This window comes from Ammodytes marinus (genome assembly GCF_949987685.1).
Source record: "Ammodytes marinus genome assembly, chromosome: 11".
NCBI lineage: Eukaryota > Metazoa > Chordata > Actinopteri > Uranoscopiformes > Ammodytidae > Ammodytes > Ammodytes marinus.
Window position 1 is genome coordinate 2,550,633 of NC_137215.1, and position 27,264 is coordinate 2,577,896.

At 38.2% G+C, this 27,264-nt stretch overlaps 2 protein-coding genes and 1 pseudogene across 3 annotated transcripts; 2 read left to right on the plus strand and 1 right to left on the minus strand.

The window, feature by feature from the left end:
* Positions 1-2,785: 2,785 nt before the first annotated feature.
* Positions 2,786-4,258, plus strand: LOC307257538 (G-protein coupled receptor 4-like; annotated as a pseudogene). Its single transcript has 3 exons — positions 2,786-2,998; positions 3,432-3,626; positions 3,727-4,258. The product of its transcript is annotated as a G-protein coupled receptor 4-like (transcript).
* Positions 4,259-11,620: 7,362 nt separating this feature from the next.
* LOC307257539 (uncharacterized protein) lies at positions 11,621-17,608 on the plus strand (the record flags this gene model as incomplete). Its single annotated transcript, XM_080036800.1, has 6 exons — positions 11,621-11,803; positions 12,099-12,283; positions 12,386-12,863; positions 16,231-16,356; positions 16,798-17,000; positions 17,101-17,608. The coding sequence occupies 6 exons, from the start codon at positions 11,621-11,623 to the stop codon at positions 17,606-17,608; spliced, it is 1,683 nt and encodes a 560-aa protein (XP_079892926.1).
* A 7,112-nt stretch (positions 17,609-24,720) lies between these two features.
* LOC307257234 (G-protein coupled receptor 4-like) lies at positions 24,721-26,935 on the minus strand. The gene is made up of 4 exons (XM_080036405.1): positions 26,900-26,935; positions 26,167-26,343; positions 25,535-25,752; positions 24,721-25,422 (listed from the first exon to the last, which is right to left on the minus strand). The coding sequence occupies exons 2-4, from the start codon at positions 26,326-26,328 to the stop codon at positions 24,861-24,863; spliced, it is 942 nt and encodes a 313-aa protein (XP_079892531.1). The 5' UTR covers positions 26,329-26,343; positions 26,900-26,935; the 3' UTR covers positions 24,721-24,860.
* Positions 26,936-27,264: the final 329 nt, after the last annotated feature.

A 27,264-nucleotide genomic window follows, 5' to 3' on the forward strand; every position in this document is an offset into this window, starting at 1 on the left:
GGTGAAAGTAAAATATAGCCTAATTAAAACAGTTACAGGTAGAGTTTGGCAGATTTAAAATAGTTTGTTTAAATTGGTTAAAGGATATGAAGTTATTTAGTTTAATTTGTTGCTGTAAATTGTTCCAGGAGTCAGGGGCACTGAAGCTAAAAGCTGTCTTTCCTAGCTCAGACCGGGCTTGTGGGACATAAAGCATAAGCAACTAATAAACTGGAGAATTATGGCATTCGAGGTTTGGCACATGACTGGGTCAGAAGTTATTTACATGACAGGAAACAATTTGTGAAATTAGGGGAGTTCACATCGACATGCTTAGATATTGTTTGTGGGGTCCCTCAGGGGTCAATCTTGGGGCCGAAATTATTCCTGCTTTATATAAATGACATATGTAAAGTGTCAAAAGTCTTCAGGTTAATTTTATTTGCTGACGACACAAACATCTTCTATTCGGGGAAAGATCTGAATAATATGGTTGAGATCGTAAACATTGAATTGACTAAGTTACATGAGTGGTTAAACCGAAATAAGTTATCACTAAATTTAGAAAAAACTAAATTCATGATGTTTGGCAGGAGAGCATCAGATGTTGCTGTAAAAATCAAGGTAAATGGGATTGAAATTCAAAGGGTCAAGCAACACAAAGTCCTAGGGGTAATAATTGACGATAAATTAAGCTGGAAACCACAAGTTAGCCATCTCAGGGGCAAAATAGCCAGGAGTATTTCTATACTTTGGAAAGCACAACATTGTTTCAATCAAAAGGCCTTACTTGTATTATACTGGAGTTTAGTTTCCCCACATCTGCATTACTGTGCTGAAATATGGGGAAACACTTACAAAGGTACATTGCACCCGTTGGAGATTCTTCAAAAGAAAGCAATACGAATTATTTACCAAGCCAATTACAGGGCACACACTAATAACTTTTTTATTGAAGGTAGAATTCTCAAATTACGTGATGTGGTAAATTACCACACAGTACAAATTATTTACAAGGCTTCAAAAAAAAGCCTTCCTAACAGTTTACAAGTAATGTTTGAAGACAGAGAAGTTTTGCATGATTTAAGAAGAAAAGATAAATTCACTGAGAAAAATATACGGACCACACTTAAATCATTTTCGATTTCTGTAAAGGGTATTAAGCTGTGGAATGGACTTGATGAAGTTGTCACAGGGAGTTGCAGTTTGCGCAATTTCAAAGCAAATTATGTTTCAAAAATTATTGAAAATTACAGACTAATAACCTGAGCACAATGTCAATGTCACTTTCATTACAATGTTGTAACAAATAATACAGGCCAGCAGACAGACTTGTTTTTGAATACTTTTGCAGAAGTGTTTTGACTACCAGTTAAGAAATGGAACAGGCCAAATACAAGGCCACTTCACACTTTATACACTTGGCATTGTCACAGAGAAACTGAACTGTTCTTAAAAGCTGAAGCAATTACATTAAAATTGACTGTGTATTGGACTGCAGATTCTTAAAAAAAAAAAAAAAAAAAAATGTATGGGTATATATATATATATATATATATATATATATATATAGCTATATATAAAAAAAATTTGTTTTTTGTTTTATTTTTATTTTCTGTAACAGTAACTGTGTATCTGAATCCGAATTTGATGAAAATGGGGGCGGGACCTGATAAGCCTTTGGCTTCTTCCGTCTCCCTTCGGACAACACAAAGTATGATGTATGAATATTTGCAAGAGAAAATTGTGTATTGTGTGGAATTGTCCGAAAGAATAATAAATAAATAAATAAATAAATAAATAAATAAATAAATAAATAAATAAATAAATAAATAAATGTCAGTGGAGCGGGTCTGATAAAGCCCATCTGGGATTTGCAGCAATTCAGTTAAATAACGAGGAAGCTTCCCGGTCAAGGCTTTGTAAATAAAAACATGCCAATGTGCGTCACGTCTCTCTTAAATCTTAAACCCTTTCCATTCCCTATCCACTTGAGTCGCAGAGGCGGAGGGAAAATGTGAGTTGCAACATAACTCCCCCACAACTACTCTGAACTAAAGTTATACTGCAAGTTCCATGGAAGGACTTGGTAAATTACAGGAAATTGTGGCGATGAGAAGCGATGATATATCACCAGTGACCTTACTGCATGTACTCACTTACTGTCATCACCGCAGACTGTTTGGATGCAGAGGACAACACTTAAACATTGGTTTAAGGAACTCAAATAAGGTGAGGTCTTGTAGCTTTCAAATGGGAATTTTGTGATAATATATTACATAGATTATTTCAAAGGAAAAATAACTAGGGGTGTGAATCTTTTGGCGTTGTTGCAAATTATGACACGAAAGAAGAATACAGCTATGTAGATTTTATGTTTGAAAAGTACTATCAACTGATTGCAATAATGTAAAGGAAAACTTTAGACACATGGTAACATTTATTATTGCTTGTATATTGTACAGATACAACAAATGGCAAACCTAGTAAGACTGGGTTACATTAATACATTCTGAGCAAACATTTTGATTTATGGAAATTATGAACTGATTCAAAATCTTAGACGATAGGAAGAACAATTTTTTCATGAATCAAATTTGTTTTTATCCCTCTTAAAAAACTGCAAACTGAGTTTAAACTCAATATGCAAACTTTAACAAGCAGACATGTTTGGATTGTAGGTGCACATATACCAATAAATAAGAAAGTAAAGCACTACAATTAACTACTTACTTAATTCAGATTAGGAATACAAATACTTTTGCATTTTTCTATTGAAACTTATCATCAGGTCTCACAGTGAAGAATGGATGATTTCAACTTCAACACCTCACAGAACGGAAGCTACAACTACACCAACGGCTACTCCAACTACAGCAACATCACCAACGTCTCTGATGATCATAAAGAAAAAGTTCATGACGAAAAAGTTCAATTCATCATGCATGTGGTGGCATGCATAATCATCACTATCGGCCTTCCTCTGATCCTTATGGCCATCTACTCTCTTTATTCTCTGGTATGTACATTATGACTGGGATTTATTTATGTACTGTCTGTATAATGTGTCTGTCGTATATTCTGTCTGGGATACAGAGTTGTATTATCTGTATAATTTAAGGAACATTCAACTAGCCCATATTTGAATGTGGACCCTAACCACATGTGTGGCATTCCAGCCTTCTCTTGAATTGTTAATGGCACCAGTTAGTTACAAATTAAATGAAAAATATAAACATTACGTACAGGATAATTAGTTTTTTGTTTTTATCATAAAGCAATAAAGGAACATGTGAAATGCAATATATTTGGTAACCGTGAGATTTTGGCATTATTGTATTGTGAGCATATGAACATGTAGCTCAAAGACATGCTATGATCGCTGTAAACTCTTAGGGCCTGATTTACTAAAATTCGTATTGTGCAAATGTTTTACCAATGTTTTTCTGCAGGTGCGAAAGGATAATGTTGCTCCGATCTACGTCATCAACCTTCTCATCTCCGACCTGATTCAGCTCTGCGGCATGATCGTTATGGAGGCAGTACTTTACCGGAACACATATGTGTATTGGGTGATATGGGACATCTTCTCAGATATTCACCTATATGGTCAGTGTTGGCTTCATGGTGTGCATCGCCCTGGAAAGGTAGCTATCTCTCTATGTGTTAAACTAATTCCTTGTCTGATATATCTTACTAAATTGTTTTGAAACACAACAAACTCCATGTGTCTGTCTTGTATTACAGATATTTGGTCATCGCTCATCCACTGTGGTACCGCTTCAGAAGAACTATCAAGATCTCTGTGGTGGTCTGTGTCTTCGTCTGGGTCCTTCCTCTTGTCCCTTTACTCACGTTTCATTTATGGGATAAATCAACAGGATTTATCTTCTTAGAGATCATCCTCCTCCTTCCCTTCCCACTGTTCATCTTCTTCCTGGGTGGGACCCTCAAAGCCCTGTCTGCTTGCAGGTCGCTCCCCACTGAAGAAAAACGACGAATTGTGGGAATTCTGGTTCTGGTGCTGCTCATTTATACGCTGCTGTTTTTGCCATTCATCATTAATTCATTTTCTGTTGTGTCTGGTAAAAGATCGCACGATTCCGTCTTCCACCTGTGCATTATGCCTCTGAAGTTGAGTGCTCTTGCAGACTTAGTTCTGTATATTTTCATGAGGAAAGGGGCCATAGACAAGCTGTTGACCTCTCTGTGTTGTTGCAGAATGGACAGCAATGATGTCAGCAGCCCAGACCCCAGAGGTATAATTCACTTGGACTAGTGTCAGCAAAACATTTATTATAGAAAACCTCTGTCAATGTACCTGTTTGACAACCCAAATAACAAAGGTAATATTGCATGTGTTTCACTGACAGATACAAACCACAGCCTCAAAGACAGATCAGATCACAGTTGCATAATGAACCACACAGACATCGTGAAACTTTGTGCTTGTTGGTTGCTGCAGGAAACGATGGTTGATAACCACAGTGAGGGGAAGTTCCAAGAAATGTTTATTGTGGGTATTTGACATAGTTTCATTGCATGAGAAATATATTGTGCTGCTTGAAAGTATGTAAACCTCTTGAGTCTTTTGGAATTGTATTTATTTTACGCATTATTAATTATTTTTGACCAATACCAGTATTTTCTATAATAATAACATCCAGACCATGGCCAATATGTCACTGCTGCCAAATTAAATGATGCTCATTATTGAAATCTGATGTATAAAAATTTCTACAACCATTACCAACAATACCAGTGTGTGTGTGTGTGTGTGTGTGTGTTTGTGTATTACTAACATTGTGGGGACCTTCTTCTGTTGCTCAGTGATATTGTAGGGACATAGTTTCCTTATGGGGACTAAATGGAAGTCAACATAACGTAATAACCGACCCACGGTGCAATGAGTACACCAGTATCAGAAATGATTAGTAATATATATAGCTTTGTAAAAAATTAAGAGACCAGTCCAAATGTTCAGTGTCTCTTTTTTTACTATTTATAGGCATATGCTTGAGTCGAATGGACATTTTGGTTTTATAATATAAACTACTGACAACATTTCTACCAAATTCCAAATACATTGTTTGTCATTAAAGAGCATTTCCATTAAGTATTATAAAGATGAAGATTTAAAAAAAAATCCAGACTGGTCTCTTTATTTTTTACGGAGCTGTATAATAAATTAATTCGGTAACACTTTATAATAACTATCCGTTGTAACTTGTTAATAGATCATTAGTGAACTCTTAATTAATGATTATTAATGATTTGTTAAGTGTTTGTTAGCAGTTTGTTAAGGATTTATAACAATGGTAGATAGTTAATAGATTAATAATTGAATCAGTTCATCTGGGAGGTAATCCGAGATTAACTGATCACGTCACGTTCAAGTCCATGGCATGCACAGTGTGTATTGAGTTTATTTAAAAATATTTGAAAATGGGGCTGCCCTCAGTTGCCCATGCACTGTGTATAGTCTATAGCAGGGGTATTCAACTAAAATTCAAATAGGTCCAGTTAGAGAAAATGTCCTCAAGCAAAGGTCCGGAACATCATAATGTCTAACTTGCGTTATGATTCAGTGTGATATATAGTGAAGTAGCCTAGTAGTTGTATCAACGTCTGCATGTAATTAACAACTGACTGTCAGATCAATATAGAAAGAACAATTCAAAAACATTTCAACAATATTTATTCTCACTTTTAAATAATTATAGATATATAATGCTGAAGATATATGTATTATTTAAGTGACTCAACTGAAACTAATCTCTTCATAGAGAAGGGCTGCATTTAAAAATAAAATGGTGAAAATAAATATAATAATAATCTTAAAATAAAGATAAAATATATAATTCATTTTTGAAAAATTAAATAATTTTGAGGAATATTTTCAATGTATAATTTCTAAACTTCACTATACCTACTATGTTTGTTTAACATAGTAATCTCCCACTTTGTCTAATACTGGATTTTTATTTTGCAATTTTGAAAAGCTCTGAAAAAGTGACATGTCAGAAACTAAACCCCTGTAGGGGGGTCTGGGGGTTTCCCCCCCAGTCATTTTTTTTTGTGTTTTTAGAATGTAATCGGAGCATTCTGGTGCATTCTGGGGAAAATAATAAAAGAAAAGGTCAACATTTAATATAGTTAAGATGAATAGAAAAATTAACAAAACAACATAACTTGCTAGCAGCCAGATAACTGGACTGAGGGACGGATGACCACTAGCTTTCGCTAATGTTAGTGGGGGCTACTGCCAAATATCTTGCTAAAAAATTAACCTGTATTTATAAATTCTGCCATTACTAAGAATATGTAAAACTTAAAATGTAGATAATTGAAACTACATACAAATTTTTTTTTTAAATAATGTTTTTCCTGTTGCTGTTGTGGGCAGTAGATGCAGTGCTGCTGGCGATTGGTGATTATGTCAATCTTATGTCTGTGTCATTCACACATAGGTCTACATCAGGGTAATAGAGAGTCCACATGATTGCACCTTGATCGGTTTTCACCAGTCTTACAAAAGGGGAAAAAACCATAGATAGTAAATAATAGGAAAAAACTCAGCTGTTGATCGCTCGTTAACTCGCTCGCGACACACAGAGCCGGTGAGCGAGCGGGCGAGCGAGAGAGAAAGCTGTCTCTCACTCTCCTCCCGCTGTCTTTCTCACTCTAATCTGATTTATTTCGCTGAAATTCTCGTAATTCTTGCACTTCTCTCTGTCATCTCTCACATGATAGCTCACTGTCTCTTTGTCTGTGAGCCAGCCTGAGCCGGGAATGCACAGATTCGATTGGCTGCCTGAGTAGCAGGAGGCGGGATGGCTTAACTCGAAAGCATTTCCTGATTCGCTAAACCAGTACCGTAAAGTCTAGAAAAGCTGCGCCGGTCAAAATAGAAGCGCCCCGTCAAAATTTTAAATACTTAAATAATTGATTGACTACAGGTCCGGGTCCGTATAGGACGGCGTCTGGGTCCGGACCCGGACCGCGGTCCGCCTGTTAGTGACCCCCGGTCTATAGCCTATTTCAGCCTCGTCGGTATCTCGGATTACCTCCCAGATGAACTGATTCAATTATTAAGCTATTAACTATCTACCATTGTTATAAATCCTTAACAAACTGCTAACAAACTGCTAACAAACACTTAACAAATCATTAATAATCATTAATTAAGAGTTTACTAATGATCTATAACGAGTTATAACGGATAGTTATTATAAAGTGTTACCATTAATTCTAAATAGTGCTAAGGTTTAGGGTAATGTGTGAGTGTTGTATGACAGTTACACTTGGTCACACTGTTCTCTAATAATGAATGAATTAGAGTCAACAGACCTAAGCTCTTGTGTCCCACCGAGATGAGATCTGGAATCTCTCTGTTGTCTTGGCACGTTACAGGATCTTAGAAGAGCTTAGTGTGTGTGTGTGTGTGTGTGTGTGTGTGTGTGTGTGTTGTCTTGGCACGGTCCATGTCTCAGAAGAGCCGGCAGGGTTTCGATCCAACCAAAACACTAGACTGAGGAACAAGCCTTAGGTTCAGCTGCTAGTGTGTGTGTGTGTGTGTGTGTGTGTGTGTGTGTGTGGTCTTGAATAACTATAGCCCCTTTTACACAGCCAGTGAAAGCCGGGAATATGCCGGCCTTTCGGCCCTCCGCCCTGCTGTATAAATGCGACAGTTGCGGAACGAGGGAAGAAAGGTGCGAGAGATTGTTCCGGGAATTTTACTACCTCGGGGGGTAGTAAGATTCCCGACAAAATCAGTTGCGCCTCTATGTTTAAATGCTCCTGCTTGTTGTTGTGGAACAGGGGGGCGTTTGACGTTCCATAGCCTACGTTCTAAACATGCGACCATGTTAGCAGTTGAAGGACGTGTGTTTAACATTAACCACGGCGGCCTGATGTCCCGTAAATATCACCAAATAAAAGGAACGGCGTATAATCTATCTGATCAAAAGGTCCGTTGCTCAATCCAAACCCCCAGCGCTTCATTTTGCAGAGTGTATGAGTCTATTTCTGCCCAGGAGAAGTTGTACAATGGGAAAGCTAGGCTAGGCTAAGTAATGGATAAAGTATAGCGAACGGGCCACTGAGCTACTGTTTTGCTAACACAACTCAAGACTCGCACACTCTACAAATAATAATTCTAATCGGCCAATATGTTTAACAAGAGCTCCATCTAGCTAACAAAGCATTATCCCCCAACATAAATAACACAATTCATGGAGAAAATTACTGCGGAACATTTACATTGCGGGCTGCAGCCTGAAGTTACTGTCTAATGGCGCTTTTCCACCGCATGGTATCAGCTCGACTCGACTCGACTCAACTCGCATTTTTGGCTTTTCCACCGCAATTTCATGGTACCTGGTACCACGTAGCGGCTGCTTTTTTGGTATCGCCTCGCTCTAGGTTCCAAGCGAGCTGAGCCGATGCTAAAAGGTGACGTCGGCAGACGGCCGGCCACTGATTGGCCAGAGACTATTGTCTGGCCAATCAGTGGCCAGAGACTACCGGCTTCATTCTGTTGTTTATTCTCCCCAACTCTCCGGGACTTTTGAGTGTATTTACGCCGCGTGCAGCCTTCTCTGGCTCTCTTTCATTTGATTTGCATCACAGATCTGAATTTATTTTCCATATATTCGCTAAGCTCACCCAGTGTTGGTTGTTGGGGAAGTTACTTATCATACGAGAGGAGACATGTAGGGCAGCTAGCAGCTAGGCTAATAGTAGCCAGCTGGGACAGACATGATAGCGAGCGATTACATTACAAGCCTCGGACTGAACTGATTACCTCAATAAAATATTCAGGCTGAGACACGGCTTGCATTTGAAAACACGTATCCTGAAACAAGCACTAAACAGTCAACTTTATCATGCCCGTGCTTACGTGCATAGGGATGTACGTGACGCATCCCTACAGCTGACTGTGTGGCAGTCACACATCGGGACAACAACCATCCCTTTTAATGGCCCGTAGCAATATTCTTCTACTTCTTTTAGCAAACAGATACAAGGGGGGTATTTCTTAAACATTTTTCATCCGTGTTCTTGGCGGTTGGTTCAGTTAATAGTGCAACACTGCTCGCAATTTCTGCTCTGCTACTTTGCTCCGGAGTAGGCTTCCAGCCCCTTACGACGACCCCGCCCACGTTCAGCAGGTACTATTTGCGGTGAAAAACGACCCGTGCTGCTACCAAACCAAGTTGAGTCGAGTCGAGTTGAGTCGAGTCGAGCTACATTTGCGGTGGAAAAGCGCCATAACTGTCAATATGCGGCCAAGTAGCCTACTCACGTCGTCTTGACTGGATTCCTGTCGGACATTATCCATGACTCCTGCGTTCCCTGCTCTCCTGATACATGCAAAGTCATGTTGAAAAAGTATTCCATTGTTTTCTGAACGAGTAGTAGTCCTGTTTGTAGACGTCTATCCATCAAAACTATGACGTAGATCCTTAGCAACGGTCATTATACCCTTGACAGCGGTCTGTCAATACGGCCCTCATACTGCAAGCTCCAGCACTTCTGCTCTCAATTCACCAGCCAGTGTTGTTGTTGTAAAGCAGCTGACCGGCGTGGCGCTAAATGTTTACGTCACACTTGACGCTGTTTACAAGCACCTCTTTCATTCCGGAACGCTGTGTAAAAGGAGCTACTGATGCGCCAGCAGGCAGACGTTGCTTGGTTCTGTGTAAATAACACAGAAGCAAGCAAAGCTGGCATTTTGGAGTGATGTTGTTCCGTCAATATGCCGCAATCTCTGTGTAAAAGGGGCTTATGTTGTTGGGACATGTTTCTGTTTACACCTTATATATTTGGGGACGTTCCTTCCTTTTGGGGACAAAATGGAAGTCCCCTTAACGCAATATGGACATTTTAGGGTGAAGACTTGCTTTAAGTTGAGGGTAGACTTAGGTTTGGGTTAGAGGTTAGAGGGCCAGGGAAAGTCTCAAGGAAATTAATGTAAGTCAATGTAAGGTCCTCGCAAGTGATGAAAACACAATGTGTGTGTGTGTGTGTGTGTGTGTGTGTGTGTGTGTGTGTGTGTGTGTGTGTGTGTGGTCCAGGAAATTGTACAGTCGTAAAATAAATTCCATTGCTGACTATTCAGGTTTTTGCGTCTGGTAAAACAGGACATTGTATAGAATCTTGACCTTTTATAAAGAGCGTCTTGCTTCACATATCTTCGCTCCGTAACGCTATCTGGAATCATTTTAATAGCACTGCCATCCAAATATACTCTTAAATCTTAAACCCTTTCCATTCCCCATCCACTTGAGTCGCAGAGGGGGAGAGAAAATGTGACCTGTGTGATCCAGGTGAAATTGAATTTAAAATTGAATCCCGTTTCATATTTCATGGTCATTTTTAACCGTACTATTCGAGTTTATAGCCGTTTGCGAACATGTCTGCAGCTCATCTGTGTCGGTTTTCATTGCTTCTTCACACCAACAAACACTCATTGAGTGAACACAAAGACACCATCATTGCACATCCAAACCAATACAGATTCTCAACTTTTTACATTTTATTTCTGCATTTGTAAGCCTCGGTTTCATACGAGGAAGTTGCAACATAACTCCCCCACAACTACTTTGACGTTACGTTATACTGCAAGTTCCATGGAAGGACTTGGTAAGTTACAGGAAATTGTGGGCAGCCTTAAAAGAAGCGATGATATATCACCAGTGACCCTACTGCATGTACTCACTAACTGTCATCACCACAGACTGTTTGGATGCAGAGGACAACACATACAACATTGGTTTAAGGAACTCAAATAAGGTGAGGTCTTGTAGCTTTCAAATGGGAATTTTGTGATAATATATTACAGAGATTATTTCAAAGGAAAAATAACTAAGGGTCTGAATCTGTTGGTGTTGTTGCAAATTATGGCATGAAAGAAGAATACAGCTATGTAGATTTTATGTTTGAAAAGTAGTATCAATTGATTGCAATAATGTAAATGAAAACTTTAGACAGATGGTAACATTTATTATTGCTTGTATATTGTACAGATACAACAAATGGCAAACCTAGTAAGACTGGGTTACATTAATAAATTCTGAGCAAAAATTTTGATTTATGGAAATTATGAATTGATTCAAAATCTTAGACGATAGGAAGAACGATTTTTTCATGAATCAAATTTGTTTTTATCCCTCTTAAAAAACTGCAAACTGAGATTAAACTCAATATGCAAACTTTAACAAGCAGACATGTTTGGATTGTAGGTGCACATATACCAAAAATAAGAAAGTAAAGCACTAAAATTAACTACTTGATTAATTAAGATTTTTATTTTTTTTAACCTTTATTTATACAGGTAAATCCCATTGAGACCGAAGACTCTTTTACAAGGGAGACCTGTTTTCCTTTCCCACGTTACTATTCACACACACCGATAGCAGGCTAACTATCGACATTCACACGAGGAAAGGTGGGTGAAGTGTCTTGCCCAAGGACACAACAACTATGACACAGGTGGCAGGTCGGGGATCGAACCTCCAACCCTTTGATCATCAGCCGACCCGCTCTACCAACTGAGCCATAGTCGCCCCCCAAAGCTTAGGAATAAAAATACTTTTAAATTTTTCTATTGAAACTTATACAGGTCTCACAGTGAAGAATGGATGAAATCTACTTCAACAGATCACAGAACGGAAGCTACAACAATTACACCAACGACTATGATGATGATTATTATAAACATTACGTCAACGTTGGATTCATCATGCATGTGGTGACATGTATTATCGTCGCTATCGGCCTTCCTCTGATCCTTATGGCCATCTACTCTCTTTACTCTCTGGTATGTACATTATGACTGGGATTTATTTATTTACCGTCTGTATAATGTGTCTGTCGTATATTCTGTTTGGGATACAGAGTTGTTATTACCTGTATAGTTTAAGGAACACTTAACTCCAAATTAGCCCATATTTAAATCTGGACCCTAACCACACCTGTGGCTGAATTCCAGCCTTCTCTTAAACTATTAATGTGACAAGTTAGTTTCAAATCAAAGAAAAGATTGCTGTAAACTCTTTGGGACAGATTTACTAAAATTCTTATTGTACAAATGTTTTTCCAATGTTTTGCTGCAGGTGCAAAAGGATCATGTTATTTCGATCTACGTCATCAACCTTCTCATCTCCGACCTCATTCAGCTCTGCTGCATGATCGTTAAGGAGGCACTACCAATTGGGGATTGGGTGATCATCTTCTCTTATATTCACCTTTATGGTGTTGTGGTCAGTGTTGGCTTCATGGTGTGCATCGCCCTGGAGAGGTAGCTAGCTGTCCATGTGTTAAACTACTTTCATGTCTGATCAATGTGTTACTATGTAATTCTGAAGCTTCTCTAACTCCATTTGTCCGTCTTGTATTACAGGTATTTGGTCATCGCCTGTCCACTGTGGTACCGCTTCAGAAGAACTATCAAGATCTCTGTGGTGGTCTGTGTCTTCGTCTGGGTCGTTCTTCTTGTCCCTATACTCATGTTACATTTATGGTTGACCTTGTTAGCCGTCCTCCTCCTGCTTCCCTTCCCACTGTTCATCTTCTTCCTGGGTGGGACCCTCAAAGCCCTGTCTGCTTCCAGGTCGGTTCCCACTGAAGAACAACGACGAATTTGGGGGATTTTGGTTCTGGTGCTGCTCATTTATACTCTGCTGTTTTTGCCCTTCATTGTCTCTTTATTTTCCTATAAAGGTCCATCTTCTGGTGTGCATAATTCTCTCTACTACCTGTCCCATATGCTTCTTAGGTTGAGTCCTCTTGCAGATTTAGTTCTGTATATTTTCATGAGGAAAGGGGCCATAGACAAGCTGTTGGCCTCTCTGTGTTGTTGCAGAATGGACAACAATGATGTCAGCAACCCGTAGTTTGAATAATGACAACATGTAAATACACAGTCAGCTTTAGAGAAGGAGGGAGATAGAGAGAGAGAGAGAGAGAGAGAGAGAGATGAGACCATCCAGAGGGGGACCACCTTCCAGAGGTATAATTCACTCAGACTAGTGTCAGCAAAACATTTATTATAGAAAACCTCTGTCAATGTACCAGTTTGACAACCCAAATAACAAAGATAATATTGCACATGTTTCACTGACAGATACAAACCGCAGCCTCAAAGACAGATCAGATCACAGGTGCGTAATGAACCACACAGACAGCGTGAAACTTTGTGCTTGTTGGTTGCTGCAGGAAACGATGGTTGATAACCACAGTGAGGGGAAGTTCCAAGAAATGTTTATTGTGGGTATTTGACATAGTTTCATTGCATGAGAAATATATTGTGCTGCTTGAAAGTATGTAAACCTCTTGAGCCTTTTGGAATTGTATTTAGTTTACGCATTATTACTTATTTTTGACCAATACCAGTATTTTCTATAATAATAACATCCAGACCATGGCCAATATGTCACTGCTGCCAAATTAAATGATGCTCATTATTGAAATCTGATGTATAAAAATTTCTACAACCATTACCAACAATACCAGTGTGTGTGTGTGTGTGTGTGTGTGTTTGTGTATTACTAACATTGTGGGGACCTTCTTCTGTTACTCAGTGATATTGTAGGGACATAGTTTCCTTATGGGGACTAAATGGAAGTCAACATAACGTAATAACCGACCCACGGTGCAATGAGTACAACAGTATCAGAAATGATTAGTAATATATATAGCTTTGGAAAAAATGAAGAGACCACTCCAAATGTTCAGTGTCTCTTGTTTTACTATTTATAGGCATATGCTTGAGTCGAATGGACATTTTGGTTTTATAATATAAAACCAAACATTTCTACCAAACAACATTTCTACCAAATTCCCATACATTTTTTGTCATTAAAGAGCATTTCCATTAAGTAATATAGAGATGAAGATTTAAGAAAAATCCAGACTGGTCTCTTCATTTTTTACGGAGCTGTGTATAATACATTAATTCTAAATAGTGCTAAGGTTTAGGGTAATGTGTGAGTGTTGTATGACAGTCACACTTGGTCACACTGTTCTCTAATAATGAATGAATTAGAGTCAACAGACCTAAGCTCTTGTGTCCCACCGAGATGAGATCTGGCATCTCTCTGTTGTCTTGGCACGTTACAGGATCTTAGAAGAGCTTAGTGTGTGTGTGTCTGTGTGTGTGCGTGTGTGTGTGTGTGTGTGGGTGTGTGTGTGTGTGTGTGCGTGTGTGTGTTGTCTTGGCACGGTCCATATCTCAGAAGAGCCGGCAGCGTTTCGATCCAACCAAAACACTAGACTGAGGAACAAGCCTTAGGTTCAGCTGCTAGTGTGTGTGTGTGTGTGTGTGTGTGTGTGTGTGTGTGTGTGTGTGTGTGTGTGTGTGTGTGTGTGTGTGTATGTGTGCGGTCTTGTATAACTATGTTGTTGGGACATGTTTCTGTTTACACATTATATATATGGGGACGTTCCTTCCTTTTGGGGACAAAATGGAAGTCCCCTTAATGCAATAATGACATTTTAGGGTGAAGACTTGCTTCAAGTTGAGGGTAGGCTTAGGTCTGGGTTTGGGTTAGGGTTGGGGTTTAGAGGGTTAGGGCAAGTCTCCTGGAAATGAATGTCAATTTAATGTCCTCGCAAGTAATGAAAACACAATGTGTGTGTGTGTGTGTGTAGTTCATGAGATTGTACAGTCGTAAAAATAAATTCCATTGCTGACTATCCAGGTTTTTGCTTCTGGTGAATCAAGACATTGTATAGAATCTTGAACTTTTATAAAGAGCGTCTTGCTTCACATATCTTCGCTCCGTAACACTATCTGGAATAATTTTAATAGCACTGCATCCAAATATTTTCATTTTCATTTAACTTTTATTTATCCTCGAGAGACCAATTGAGGGGTGACCCTCATTTACAATGACGTCGAGTTCAAACAAATTCAAAGGAAAAACAACAATACATAAACAATATTCAACGCAAATACATCAAATACACAACAACAGGTGAAGAGAAAAACAATTGAAACATTTACACAGTGGTGAAGATGAAGTGGTAGCAATTCAAATTAAATGGGTGAAAGTACAATATAGCCTAATTAAAACAGTTACAGGTAGAGTTTGGCAGATTTAAAATAGTTTGTTTAAATTGGTTAAAGGATATGAAGTTATTTAGTTTAATTTGTTGCTGTACATTGTTCCAGGAGTCAGGGGCACTGAAGCTAAAAGCTGTCTTTCCTAGCTCAGACCGGGCTTGTGGGACATAAAGCATAAGCATGTCAGTGGAGCGGGTCTGATAAAGCCCATCTGGGATTTGCAGCAATTCAGTTAAATAACGAGGAAGCTTCCCGGTCAAGGGTTTGTAAATAAAAACATGCCAATGTGCGTCACGTCTCTCTTAAATCTTAAACCCTTTCCATTCCCCATCCACTTGAGTCGCAGAGGCGGAGGGAAAATGTGAGTTGCAACATAACTCCCCCACAACTACTCTGAACTAAAGTTATACTGCAAGTTCCATGTAAGGACTTGGTAAGTTACAGGAAATTGTGGCGATGAGAAGCGATGATATATCACCAGTGACCTAACTGCATGTACTCACTTACTGTCATCACCGCAGACTGTTTGGATGCAGAGGACAACACATAAAACATTGGTTTAAGGAACTCAAATAAGGTGAGGTCTTGTAGCTTTCAAATGGGAATTTTGTGATAATATATTACAGAGATTATTTCAAAGGAAAAATAACTAGGGGTGTGAATCTTTTGGCGTTGTTGCAAATTATGGCACGAAAGAAGAATATAGCTATGTAGATTTTATGTTCGAAAAGTACTATCAACTGATTGCAATAATGTAAAGGAAAACTTTAGACACATGGTAACATTTATTATTGCTTGTATATTGTACAGATACAACAAATGGCAAACCTAGTAAGACTGGGTTACATTAATACATTCTGAGCAAAAATTTTGATTTATGGAAATTATGAACTGATTCAAAATCTTAGACGATAGGAAGAACGATTTTTTCATGAATCAAATTTGTTTTTATCCCTCTTAAAAAACTGCAAACTGAGTTTAAACTCAATATGCAAACTTTAACAAGCAGACATGTTTGGATTGTAGGTGCACATATATCAATACATAAGAAAGTAAAGCACTACAATTAACTACTTAATTAATTAAGATTAGGAATTAAAATACTTTTGAATTTTTCTTTTGAAACTTATCATCAGGTCTCACAGTGAAGAATGGATGAAATCTACTTCAACACCTCACAGAATGAAATCTACGACTACACCAACGACTATGATTATTATAACTATTACGTCCATGTGGCGACATGCATAATCATTGCTATCAGCCTTCCTCTGATCCTTATGGCCATCTGCTCTCTTTATTCTCTGGTATGTACATTATGACTGGGATTTATTTATTTACTGTCTGTATAATGTGTCTGTCGTACAGTCTGTCTGGGATACAGAGTTGTTATTACCTGTATAATTTAAGGAACATTCAACTCCAAAATAGCCCATATTTAAATGTGGATCCTAACCACATGTGTGGCATTCCAGCCTTCTCTTGCATTGTTAATGGCACCAGTTAGTTACAAATTAAATAAAAAATATAAACATTAAGTACAGCATCATTTGTTTTTTGTTTTTATCATAAAGCAATAAAGGAACATGTGAAATGCAATATATTTGGTAACCGTGAGATTTTGGCATTATTTTATTGTGAGCATATGAACATGTAGCTATAAGACGTGCTATGATCGCTGTAAACTCTTTGGGCCTGATTGACTACAATTCTTACTGTGCAAATGTTTTACCAATGTTTTGCTGCAGGTGCAAAAGGATAATGTTGCTCCGATCTCCTTAATCAACCTTCTCATCTCCGACCTGATTCAGCTCTGCGGCCTGATCGTTATGGAGGCACTACGTTACCAGAACACATATGTGTATTGGCTGATATTTGACATCTTCTATTATATTCACATTTATGGTGTTGTGGTCAGTGTTGGCTTCATGGTGTGCATCGCCCTGGAAAGGTAGCTATCTGTCTATGTGTTAAACTAATTCCTTGTCTGATATGTCTTACTAACTTATTTTGAAACACAACAAACTCCATGTGTCTGTCTTGTATTACAGGTATTTGGTCATCGCCCATCCACTGTGGTACCGCTTCAGTAGAACTGTCAAGATCTCTGCGGTGGTCTGTGTCTTCGTCTGGGTCCTTCCTCTTGCCCCTATAGTAGCGTTACTTTTATGGGCTAGATTGACGGCATGTACCTTCTTAGCCGTCTTCCTCCTCCCTCCCCTGCCGCTGTTCATCTTCTTCCTGGGTGGGACCCTCAAAGCTCTGTCTGCTTCCAGGTCGGTCCCCACTGAAGAAAAACGACGAATTGTTTGGATTCTGGTTCTGGTGCTGCTCATGTATACACTGCTGTTTTTGCCCTTTATCATTGGTTTATTTTTTGTTTTGTTTGGTGAAAGACCGCATTTCCTCACCAACCTGTCCTCAATGCTTCTGAAGTTGAGTCCTCTTGCTGACTTAGTTCTGTATATTTTCATGAGGAAAGGGGCCATAGACAAGTTTTTCGCCTCTCTGTGTTGTTGCAGAATCGACAACAATGATGACAACAGGTCATCAGTTTGAATAATGACAACATGTCCACAGTCAGCTTTAGAGAAAGAGGGAGAGAGAGAGGGAGAGAGAGAGAGAAAAAGAGAGGGGGATGAAACCATCAAGAAAATGTAGACAAATAGGATAAAAAAGACTGACAGATACCGTCATCTATTTCATATCCAAAAATGAAAGCCCTCCAGACCTTCCACCTTCGAGAGGTATAATTCACTCAGACTAGTGTCAGCAAAACATTTATTATAGAAAACCTCTGACAATGTACCTGTTTGACAACCCAAATAACAAAGATAATATTGCATGTGTTTCACTGACAGATACAAACCGCAGCCTCAAAGACAGATCAGATCACGTGTGCGTAATGAACCACACAGACAGCGTGAGACTTTGTGCTTGTTGGTTGCTGCAGGAAACGATGGCTGATAATCACAGTGAGGGGAAGTTCCAAGAAATGTTTATTGTGGGTATTTGACATAGTTGCATTGCCTGTGTACAGGTGTTGTAAACTAGCATTTATGCTAATACACTGAAAACATTGCATCTGGTTCGTCCAATGTCATTGTCATGTCCATACACAAATAAAATTAAATCAATCAATGAGAAATATGCTGTGCTGCTTGAAAGTATGTGCACCTCTTTAGTCTTTTTGGAATTATGTTAAAGGCCCTGGCAACCCAAATCCACTAAATCCTTGTAACAATGTTATTTGGGGGGTAAAATCAGTGCTAATATGAAAGGTTTTAGGAATATCTGTTAGCCCCCCGCAAACATACTGTCATGTCAGTTGGTCGACCATTTGAAAAATCCTGATTCGAATGTTGCCTTAGCTTAGAGCGAGCTAAGGCTTGGGACGTCACGCGAAGGATCTCCGTTCTAAAATGCATTGGGACGGCCATTTGAAAATTTCTGATTCGAACTTTGGCTAACGCCTCTCACACGTTCTATTAAACAAATCTATACAATCTCTCTGGTGCCGCGCGAGAGATACAGACTCTCTCTTTGCGCCTGAGCCTACACTCAAAGCCCCGTCTGAGCGAAGCAGCGCGCACCCCGGTGAAACACTGTGATGGTGACGTTCACAGTGAGACCTCGCCGAGCCGCCGTGCAGAACAACTATGTGGTTTAAGACTAAATGATCACCGGGTATTCCTGCACCTTCAAGCTGAACAAGAGCCCTCTGCTGCGCGTCGGGCTCCTGCTTCAGCTTGTCGGTCTTTATTTCTAGCAAATGACCCGTTCGCTATACTTTATCCCTTACATATTTATGTCTGTGGGTTGCCAGGGCCTTTAAAGGCGAAGTAAGCGGTTTATTTATGTTAATATAAGTGTTAAATCGCTCTTTATTCATACAGTGATCACTTACATAATGTACGCGTTTCATAAAGCCGATCTCTCAGTCAGCTGCTTTGCATGTAATCAGCAAATAAACTTATTGGAGTATCCCGAAATTTTTATCCAATCAGAAGAGAGAATGCTACAAACCGACACTCGTCTCACTCATATATAGTATATACACTCCATGGTCTCACTGCCGGTGCACGCCAAAGCAACAGATGGGTGAATGTGTATGCGCCTACAATGGGGGAGCAGGTAAAAATCCTAACCAATGTCTGTTTTGATGGTTTTTATCATCTTTTATCACACTTATGGATCTGAGATGATGCTAGATAACTTGCTGCTTGAAGACCGCAGTGCATTAATTTAGCTTCAGTGCCCCTGACTCCTGGAACAATTTACAGCAACAAATTAAACTAAATACCTTCATATCCTTTAACCAATTTAAACAAACTATTTTAAATCTGCCAAACTCTACCTGTAACTGTTTTAATTAGGCTATATTGTACTTTCACCCATTTCATTTTAATTGCTGCCACTCTTCACCACTATGTAAATGTTTCAATTGTTTTTTTTTGTTTTTTCTCTTCACCTGTTGTAGTGTATTTGATGTATTTGCATTGAAGATTGTGTATGTATTGTTGTTTTTCCTTTGAATTTGTTTGAACTCGACGTCATTGGAAATGAGGGTCACCCCTCAATTGGTCTCGAGGATAAATAAAAGTTAAATGAAAACATTTTTTTAAATTAATGTGGTGACGTAGGGACAAGCAAGAGGACTGCTGCAGTAACTGACAGGAAGTTAGCTAAAAGAACCATTCAGCTTACAGCACCTTTAAGTATAAGCATTATTAATTATTTTTGACCAATACCACTATTTTCTATATGAAATCAGTTGTTAAAATAAATAAAACAAATAATTTGCCAACTTTTGTATGTGCAAACGTTATTGAACTGCTTAAATCAAGCAGGTAAACACAATCAGGTGGGAAAAATTGAGTGATGAAATGGACCAATGTAATGAGAGATCTTAAGGGAAGAAATTGGGCGGAGCATTAGATAAAACAGAGATACAACCAGGTCAGTTTAGGCCCACCAAAGTGAATCCATACAGGTCAGACATGCCAAGAGGAAATTAAATGTCAGAGGATCTCAGGAAGAGAGTTGTGATGTTGCACATTTGTCTGGGGACCCCTAGGGAGGCGCCTAGGGGGTATCCTTACCAGGTGCCCCAACCACCTCAACTGGCTCCTATCTACACATAGGAGTAGCAGCTCTAGTCCAAATCTCTCAGGATGACTGAGCTTTTCATCTCATCTCTAAGGGAGACCCCTGCCACCCTCCTGAGAAAACCAATTTGGGCCGCTTGTACCCGCGAGTAACTACCCAGGGCCCAAATCAGTGTGGGGGCCACATTATATATTTATTGTCATTATTTAGTGTCATGCGTATATGCTGACTCTGTAAACTAGCCAGAGCATATGCTAAGAACAATCTCCATGTTACAATATCAGTAGACTGTAGTGGAGGTGGCATAAGATCGTATGCTTAGAGAACCTACGCTAAATAAGTTAATAACACGTGTGTTTAATGACAGATGTTTTAAAGGAACTAAGGTTACCAGTTATTATGTAATTAGCTTTATTAGAGTCTTTTATGACATCTTATGTGGTTGTTCTTTTATGGGCTTTTCTTGGACTTTTGGTCTTAAATGAAGGCACTGACAGCAGACAGTAGCAGCTCCATGCTCAGGTGCAGAGTCTCCACAGAAGCTAATTTTAAAACATCCACTCTCTCACTCTGTGCGGCAGGCGATTTGACATGCAACAGAGTCAAACTGTGAAGCAGCCTCACCGTGCCAAAAATCCTCGCCAAGAGTTTCCGATTGAGACTGGAGCGAAGAAGAAATATCCTCAAGAATATGGAGACAATTCGTTATGAGATTTCAGGGAAAGCAGAGAAATTAAAACAGATATGGCAGCCTTCCCTTGACTATTTAACAGTACTAAAGGGACCTACAAAAAATAAATAAATAACATATTTAAAAAAAGAAAGAAATATCATGCTTTATCCCAAGGGTTCAGGTTTTGTCTCAACATCGGGGGCACACACATATTATAAGCAGGGGTTGCGTAAGAGCCCGACGTTTAACAGAACTTAATAACTTTTTGCCCAAAATGTAGTAATTTATGAAATTTGAGGTAACTTAATACAACATGGAGCGAGCATATTTTTTTTGTACTTTTGTATGTAGTGTATAGTCTGTGTATGAACACTTTAATCTTTGAGTTAAATTATAACTATTGAAAGAATGCGATTACTGAAACAGTTGGCCCATTCCATAAATTCTTTACTCATAATGTAATACAAATATTATGCATCAAACACTTCCTGAGTTCTGGTGAATTTTTATGCACCAATTTGTGCCTATTCTGCATCAATTTCTTGTGGAATTTATTCTTATTTTTTTATTTGCTTCTTTTATTCGCTTTTCAATGTTTTATAATGTGTTTTATGTATTCTAATCTTGCCCCTGTAAAGCACTTTGAGTGGCCTTGTGTCTGAATTGTGCTATATAAATAAACTTGCCTTGCCTTGCCTTGGAAATGTCAATATTTACGTAAAGGAAAAGACAACCGTCAGGTACCCAGTGACACAGATATAATGGAATATAATGCAGTAAAGCTTTCAGACATTCTGTATTGCTTTCAAATATTTATTATCCTGGATTGTTCACATTTATTTTCACATTCAAAACATACTACACTTGTTTTGAGATGTTTTTATATTAGGAAAATCTCGAAAAAAAACCTATAAGACAAAATAAAATTCAAATATAGCCTATATGTAAATCCACTTCCCAAAGGGATTCCTTCTTGAACTCCCTGACGTTAAATTAAATGTTACGTTATAAAATTGAAATGTTTTTGGCTGACATTTTTGTTATACACGAAGCTTAACTGCCTGCGAAGTCAAGCATTTGCAATACATTTGCAGAGCCTGCAGAGAGTATACAAACACATGATTTATTTTAATATAATTCTTATTATTTAACATGTCTATCAGCATAGATCAAAATAAATTTGTTTTTAGGAACCTATAACCAAATTTAAGATTATACTATGTGTGTTAACCAAACTGTGGGCATTGCTGCAGCAACAGTGAAACAGTAACTTTTCAGGAAGCTTTTTAACTTCAAATAGTGTTCGAGGGATCACATTTTCCTGTGAGGAAAGCTTGTTATTCAGTTATGAGAATATACCTTAAACAATGTTTACTTCTCATACACACCCAAAGTTACGTAGTGCACCTTTAAATAACTTGCTGTCAGTGTTGAATGATTGCTCAACTTCTGCCTCCTGTCAAGTTCTGTTCCTGGATGTAATGATGTTATTATTCAATTAGTTTTTCTGGGAACCGGGCCCACTCACTCGACTAATGCAAAATAATTATTGATGTATTAATTGTTGTTTTCCTCACATTTTTAATCTAAGTATACAACTCGTATGCTGCAGGGAAAATTCAGGGAGTGAGACTTCCAACTGTTTATTTCATCTCACAGTTCATTAAGTAAGCCCTGAAGATACAGTGATTAAAAAAGAAATTGAACAAAAAAATAAATAATTGACAAACTTGCTATGATATGATGATGCTTCGAATTTGATACCTTCTGCTGTACGTCCAGGTTTTTTTCTTAGCAGTAGAATCAACAACTGAAACATTCATTGGGCTCTTCTTGGGATTTTTCCTGAGCTCCTGCATCTGAAGAGTTTGAGATCAATGCAGGAAGCTCATAAAATGCTTTCCCTCCTTGGCAAAAGTCACAAGTGGCTTAAGCTTGTGATAGGAATTTTCAATTTTTTATTCAAAGACCAGACTTGGTTGAAATGGAATAGACTTGGTAATAACTATTAAACTGAAGATTATACAAACTCACAGAGATTCTAAAAATGAAATGCCCATTTCTCTTTCAAAATGTCATCATAAATAAAGACATTAAATTATGAATAGGTCCTAAAATCTTTGCATTTTCCACTTAGAATAAAGAAATTGTCCACTGTATTTTTTGTTTTGACAGAGACTAAACTTGACTAGTCATGTGACATGGGCCTTGGCTATTATAACTGCATAAGGGATCTTTTCACAGCCGTCATTGTAAAAGCGACCATGTTTATTGTAGCTATTACAGATTTTTGCTGTGCGACTGGGTTTGGGTGCCCACAAAAATGGCTACTACACATCAGCTTTTATACCTTACAAAGACTTCCCATTTCTTTGCACATACTGCGGCAGGGTGAGGGTCTGTTGCTGTCAGCTAACAGTCCCAAATTATGGTTGCTGAGTAGACTGCAGATAGCACGCCTGCAGCTGTTCCAACACACACACACACACACACACACACACACACACACACACACACACACACACACACACACACACACACACACACACACACACACACACACACACACACACACACACAGAGAGACACCTGCATGGTCCCTGCATTGCAGCAATGCTAAAGAGCCAAGACCCACACCTGTGAATGTTAAAAGATAGAGAGGGGTATCATCGAAGGAGTATATTTATGTTGAAAAATATTATTTAAAAATAAACTTGTTCAAACCATTCTTAAAAACATGTTAATTTCAGTTTGTGGTGAGACCTAGACTAGTAAACAATGAAATCAAACAAACGTAAGTTTTAGAATTTTGAGATTTCTGGTTCAGAGTTGAGATAATGGTCATTAAAGTTGTAAAGGAGTACAGACATAAACAGACAAGGTTTAGTCAAATAAACACCTAAATGTAAATTTTGGACCTTTTTAATTTACAGTGCATATGGAAAGTATTCACATCGCTTCACTTTTTCCACATTTCCTTATGTTACAGCCGGGAATAAGGCTGGATTCAATTAATTTTCTTCCTCAAAATTCTACACACAATACCCCATAATGACAACATGAAAAACAATATTCAACCAGCAAGCTCAAGTATCATTTCAAGTATGTTGAATGTAAGTTGGTTCTCATCTTAAGACATTAGGCTTCATAATCTTTTATTTTTGTCAGTTTGTAATTCAATGAAAAAGCCAAAGGTATATTATCCCATTATTGTTTTGGAAACAGATTGTTAATATGGACTTGCAAGAAAATTTAAATTTTTATACAAAATTACATATAACCTGAAATAGAAGGTTATGTATATTGCCGAGCAAACAACAGCAGTTGCCAACCCAACACCCCAACACTTACAAGCCTTCCACTCAAACACCAAAATCAAACTTATATTAAATAAAAACAGAAATGATAAATGTATTGTATTTATGTCTAGTATTCAACATAAAATAAGAAATAGGAAAACAAACACAGCTTTGGATAGTAATACATCAGGTATGACAAAAAGAAAGAACTAAATTAAAATGGGTCATGATGAAACCAAAATAGAGACTTTTTAAAGGTACTTTCAGTTTTGGTTAATTCTAGCATCCCCTTTGGACAAAAGCAGTATTGTTTTTACTATTCCATCTATAGTTCAAGGGTGAGCGTACCCATGACAAAGGCATACAGAAAAACTATAAACAAATATCATTCTTTGAACTGATGGTCTCGTTTGCTGTTACATGTAATTTATGATCATCAGAGGAAAAATTTGATGTTTCAAACATTTTTTAAATTTCCTCGTACCTTCTCTAGTTCTCTGTCTTAGAGATACAGATTTTGGAATACATACAATAAAAAACATATAGGTCAAACATAATATCAATGCTTTTTTTTTTGGATATTAAATGGATGACGGTACCTGCCAGTCTGTTTTTCCTGTTTGTCTACATTCTCTTTCTGGTTTCATCTCTCTCTCTCTCTCTCTCTCTCTCTCTCTCTCTCTCTCTCTCTCTCTCTAAAGCTGACTGTTTATTTACATTTTGTAATTATTCAAACTGATGGGCTGCTGACATCATTGTTGTCCATTCTGCAACAACACAGAGAGGCCAACAGCTTGTCTATGGCCCCTTTCCTCATGAAAATATACAGAACTAAATCTGCAAGAGGACTCAACCTAAGAAGCATAAAGGACACGTGGGTGAGGGGTCCAAACAAACCAGTAAAGCCTACATCAGCAAAGGTTAGGGTGACGAGTAATGTTTGAATACCAGAAATTGTACTTAGACGAGAACATAAAAAAATTACATTGGGCAAAAACAACAGCGTATAAATGAGCAGCACCAGAACCAAAATCCCAACAATTCGTTGTTTTTCTTCACAGGAGACAGACCTGGAAGCAGACAGGGCTTTGAGGGTCCCACCCAGGAAGAAGATGAACAGTGGGAGGGGAAGGAGGAGGATGACGGCTAAGAAGATGGATGCTATTGATATAGCCAAATGAAGTGTGAGTGAAGGGAAAAGAGGAAAGACCCAGACAAAGACACAGACCACCACAGAGATCTTGATAGTTCTTCTGAAGCGGTACCACAGTGGATGGGCGATGACCAAATACCTTTAATAAAAGATAGACACATGGAGTTTGAGGAACTTCATAATTATTATATCTTATATAATAAGAAATTGATCAGACTTAAAAGTGGTTTAACATATAGACAGATAGCTACCTTTCCAGGGCGATGCACACCATGAAGCCAACACTGGCCACAACACCATATAGGTGAATAGAAAAGAAGATGTTCCATATCAGCGAATACATCAGCCAATCCTCATCTGTCTTCTCACGGTAACGTAGTGCCTCCATAACGATCAGGCAGCAGAGCTGAAGGAGGTCGGAGATGAGAAGGTTGATGACGTAGATCGGAGCAACATTATCCTTTCGCACCTGCAGCAAAACATTGGTCAAACATTTGCACAGTAGGAATTTTAGTAAATCTGGCCCTGAGAGTTTACAGCGATGGTAGCAGCCCTCTGTGACAACATGGGCAGCACCATTCAAAATCTAAGTCTACCAAATATACTGCATTTCACATGTTCCTCGATTGGTTTTTGATAAAAACAAAATACAAATGATGCTATACAAATTGTTATTATTTTCTTTGATTTGTAGCCAACTGCCACAGTAACATTTAACAGGAGGCTGGAATGCAGCCACACATGTAGTTAGGGTCCACATTTAAATATAGTCAAATCTTCCTAAAAATATACAGGTAATAACAACTCTTTATCCCAGACAGACTTAATGACAGACACATTATACAGACAGCGAATAAATAAATCCCAGTCATAATTTACATACCAGAGAATAAAGAGAGTAGATGGCCACAAGGATCAGAGGAAGGCTGATAGAGATGATTATGCATGTCGCCACATGGATGATGAATTTTACTTTTTCATAATGATAATCAGAGCTGTTGGTGATGTTGCTGTTGAAATGAATGATGACTTCAGCTTTATCCATTATTCACTGTGAGACCTGATGATGAGTTTCAGTCAAGAAATGTAAAAATATCATTAATTAATTAATTTATTTATTAAATAGTTTATTGTAGTGCTTTACTTTCTTATTTCAACTAACCCTTATTTAGTTCTCGGAGGCAAGCCCTCATTTTCAATGTGTCCAAGATTACAGTAAATAAATTACACAGTAAGACCACAATATACCAACAGTGCATGAAGTGCAAAATACCCATGTCTGGGATAGAAACAGAGACATGCAAGACTCTGTAGCAACCATGAAATAACATTTGAAAACAAGGAAATGAGAAAAAGATTAAATCATGCACATGTAAATCACTAAAAACTGTTACAACTTAAAAACAGGAATATTTAGCACCAATGTTCTGAACTGCCCATAAGTTGGAAGAGAATGTAATTTAAGTGACAGTTGAAGTCTGTGCACTGTGCCTCTGCACTGGTGTTCTGAATTAACTGATTATTTTCAACAAAACAATGTTTTTTCCTTTTTTCTCTCCACCTTCCCTAGAACCTAATGGTCTTCCGTACAGAGTCCTGTTTTTCATCAAACTCACCTTCAGTGTGTGGAGTGTCGGCAGGTTGAAGCAGCAGTGTTGGAGTTTTACACTTTTCTCTCCTGTAGCTGAACTCACTAAGAGGAAGTTTTTAATTTGATCTGATTCGACCTGATTGTCTGGTTCAGTCTGTGTGTCTTTTTAGGAAGACAAATAAAATAAACAAACTGTTTCCTGGTTCGTCTCAGGTGATAGGTGAGGCTCCACATCTTTCATTCCATAGTACTGACTCATTACATGTGTTTGTCATTTGGCACACATTGTATCCAACATAATCATAATCATAATCAACATAACAAAATCTTTTAACACTTTTTAATTAAATGAAAAAGCCAAAGGTATATTTAGCCTTTATTGTTATAAAA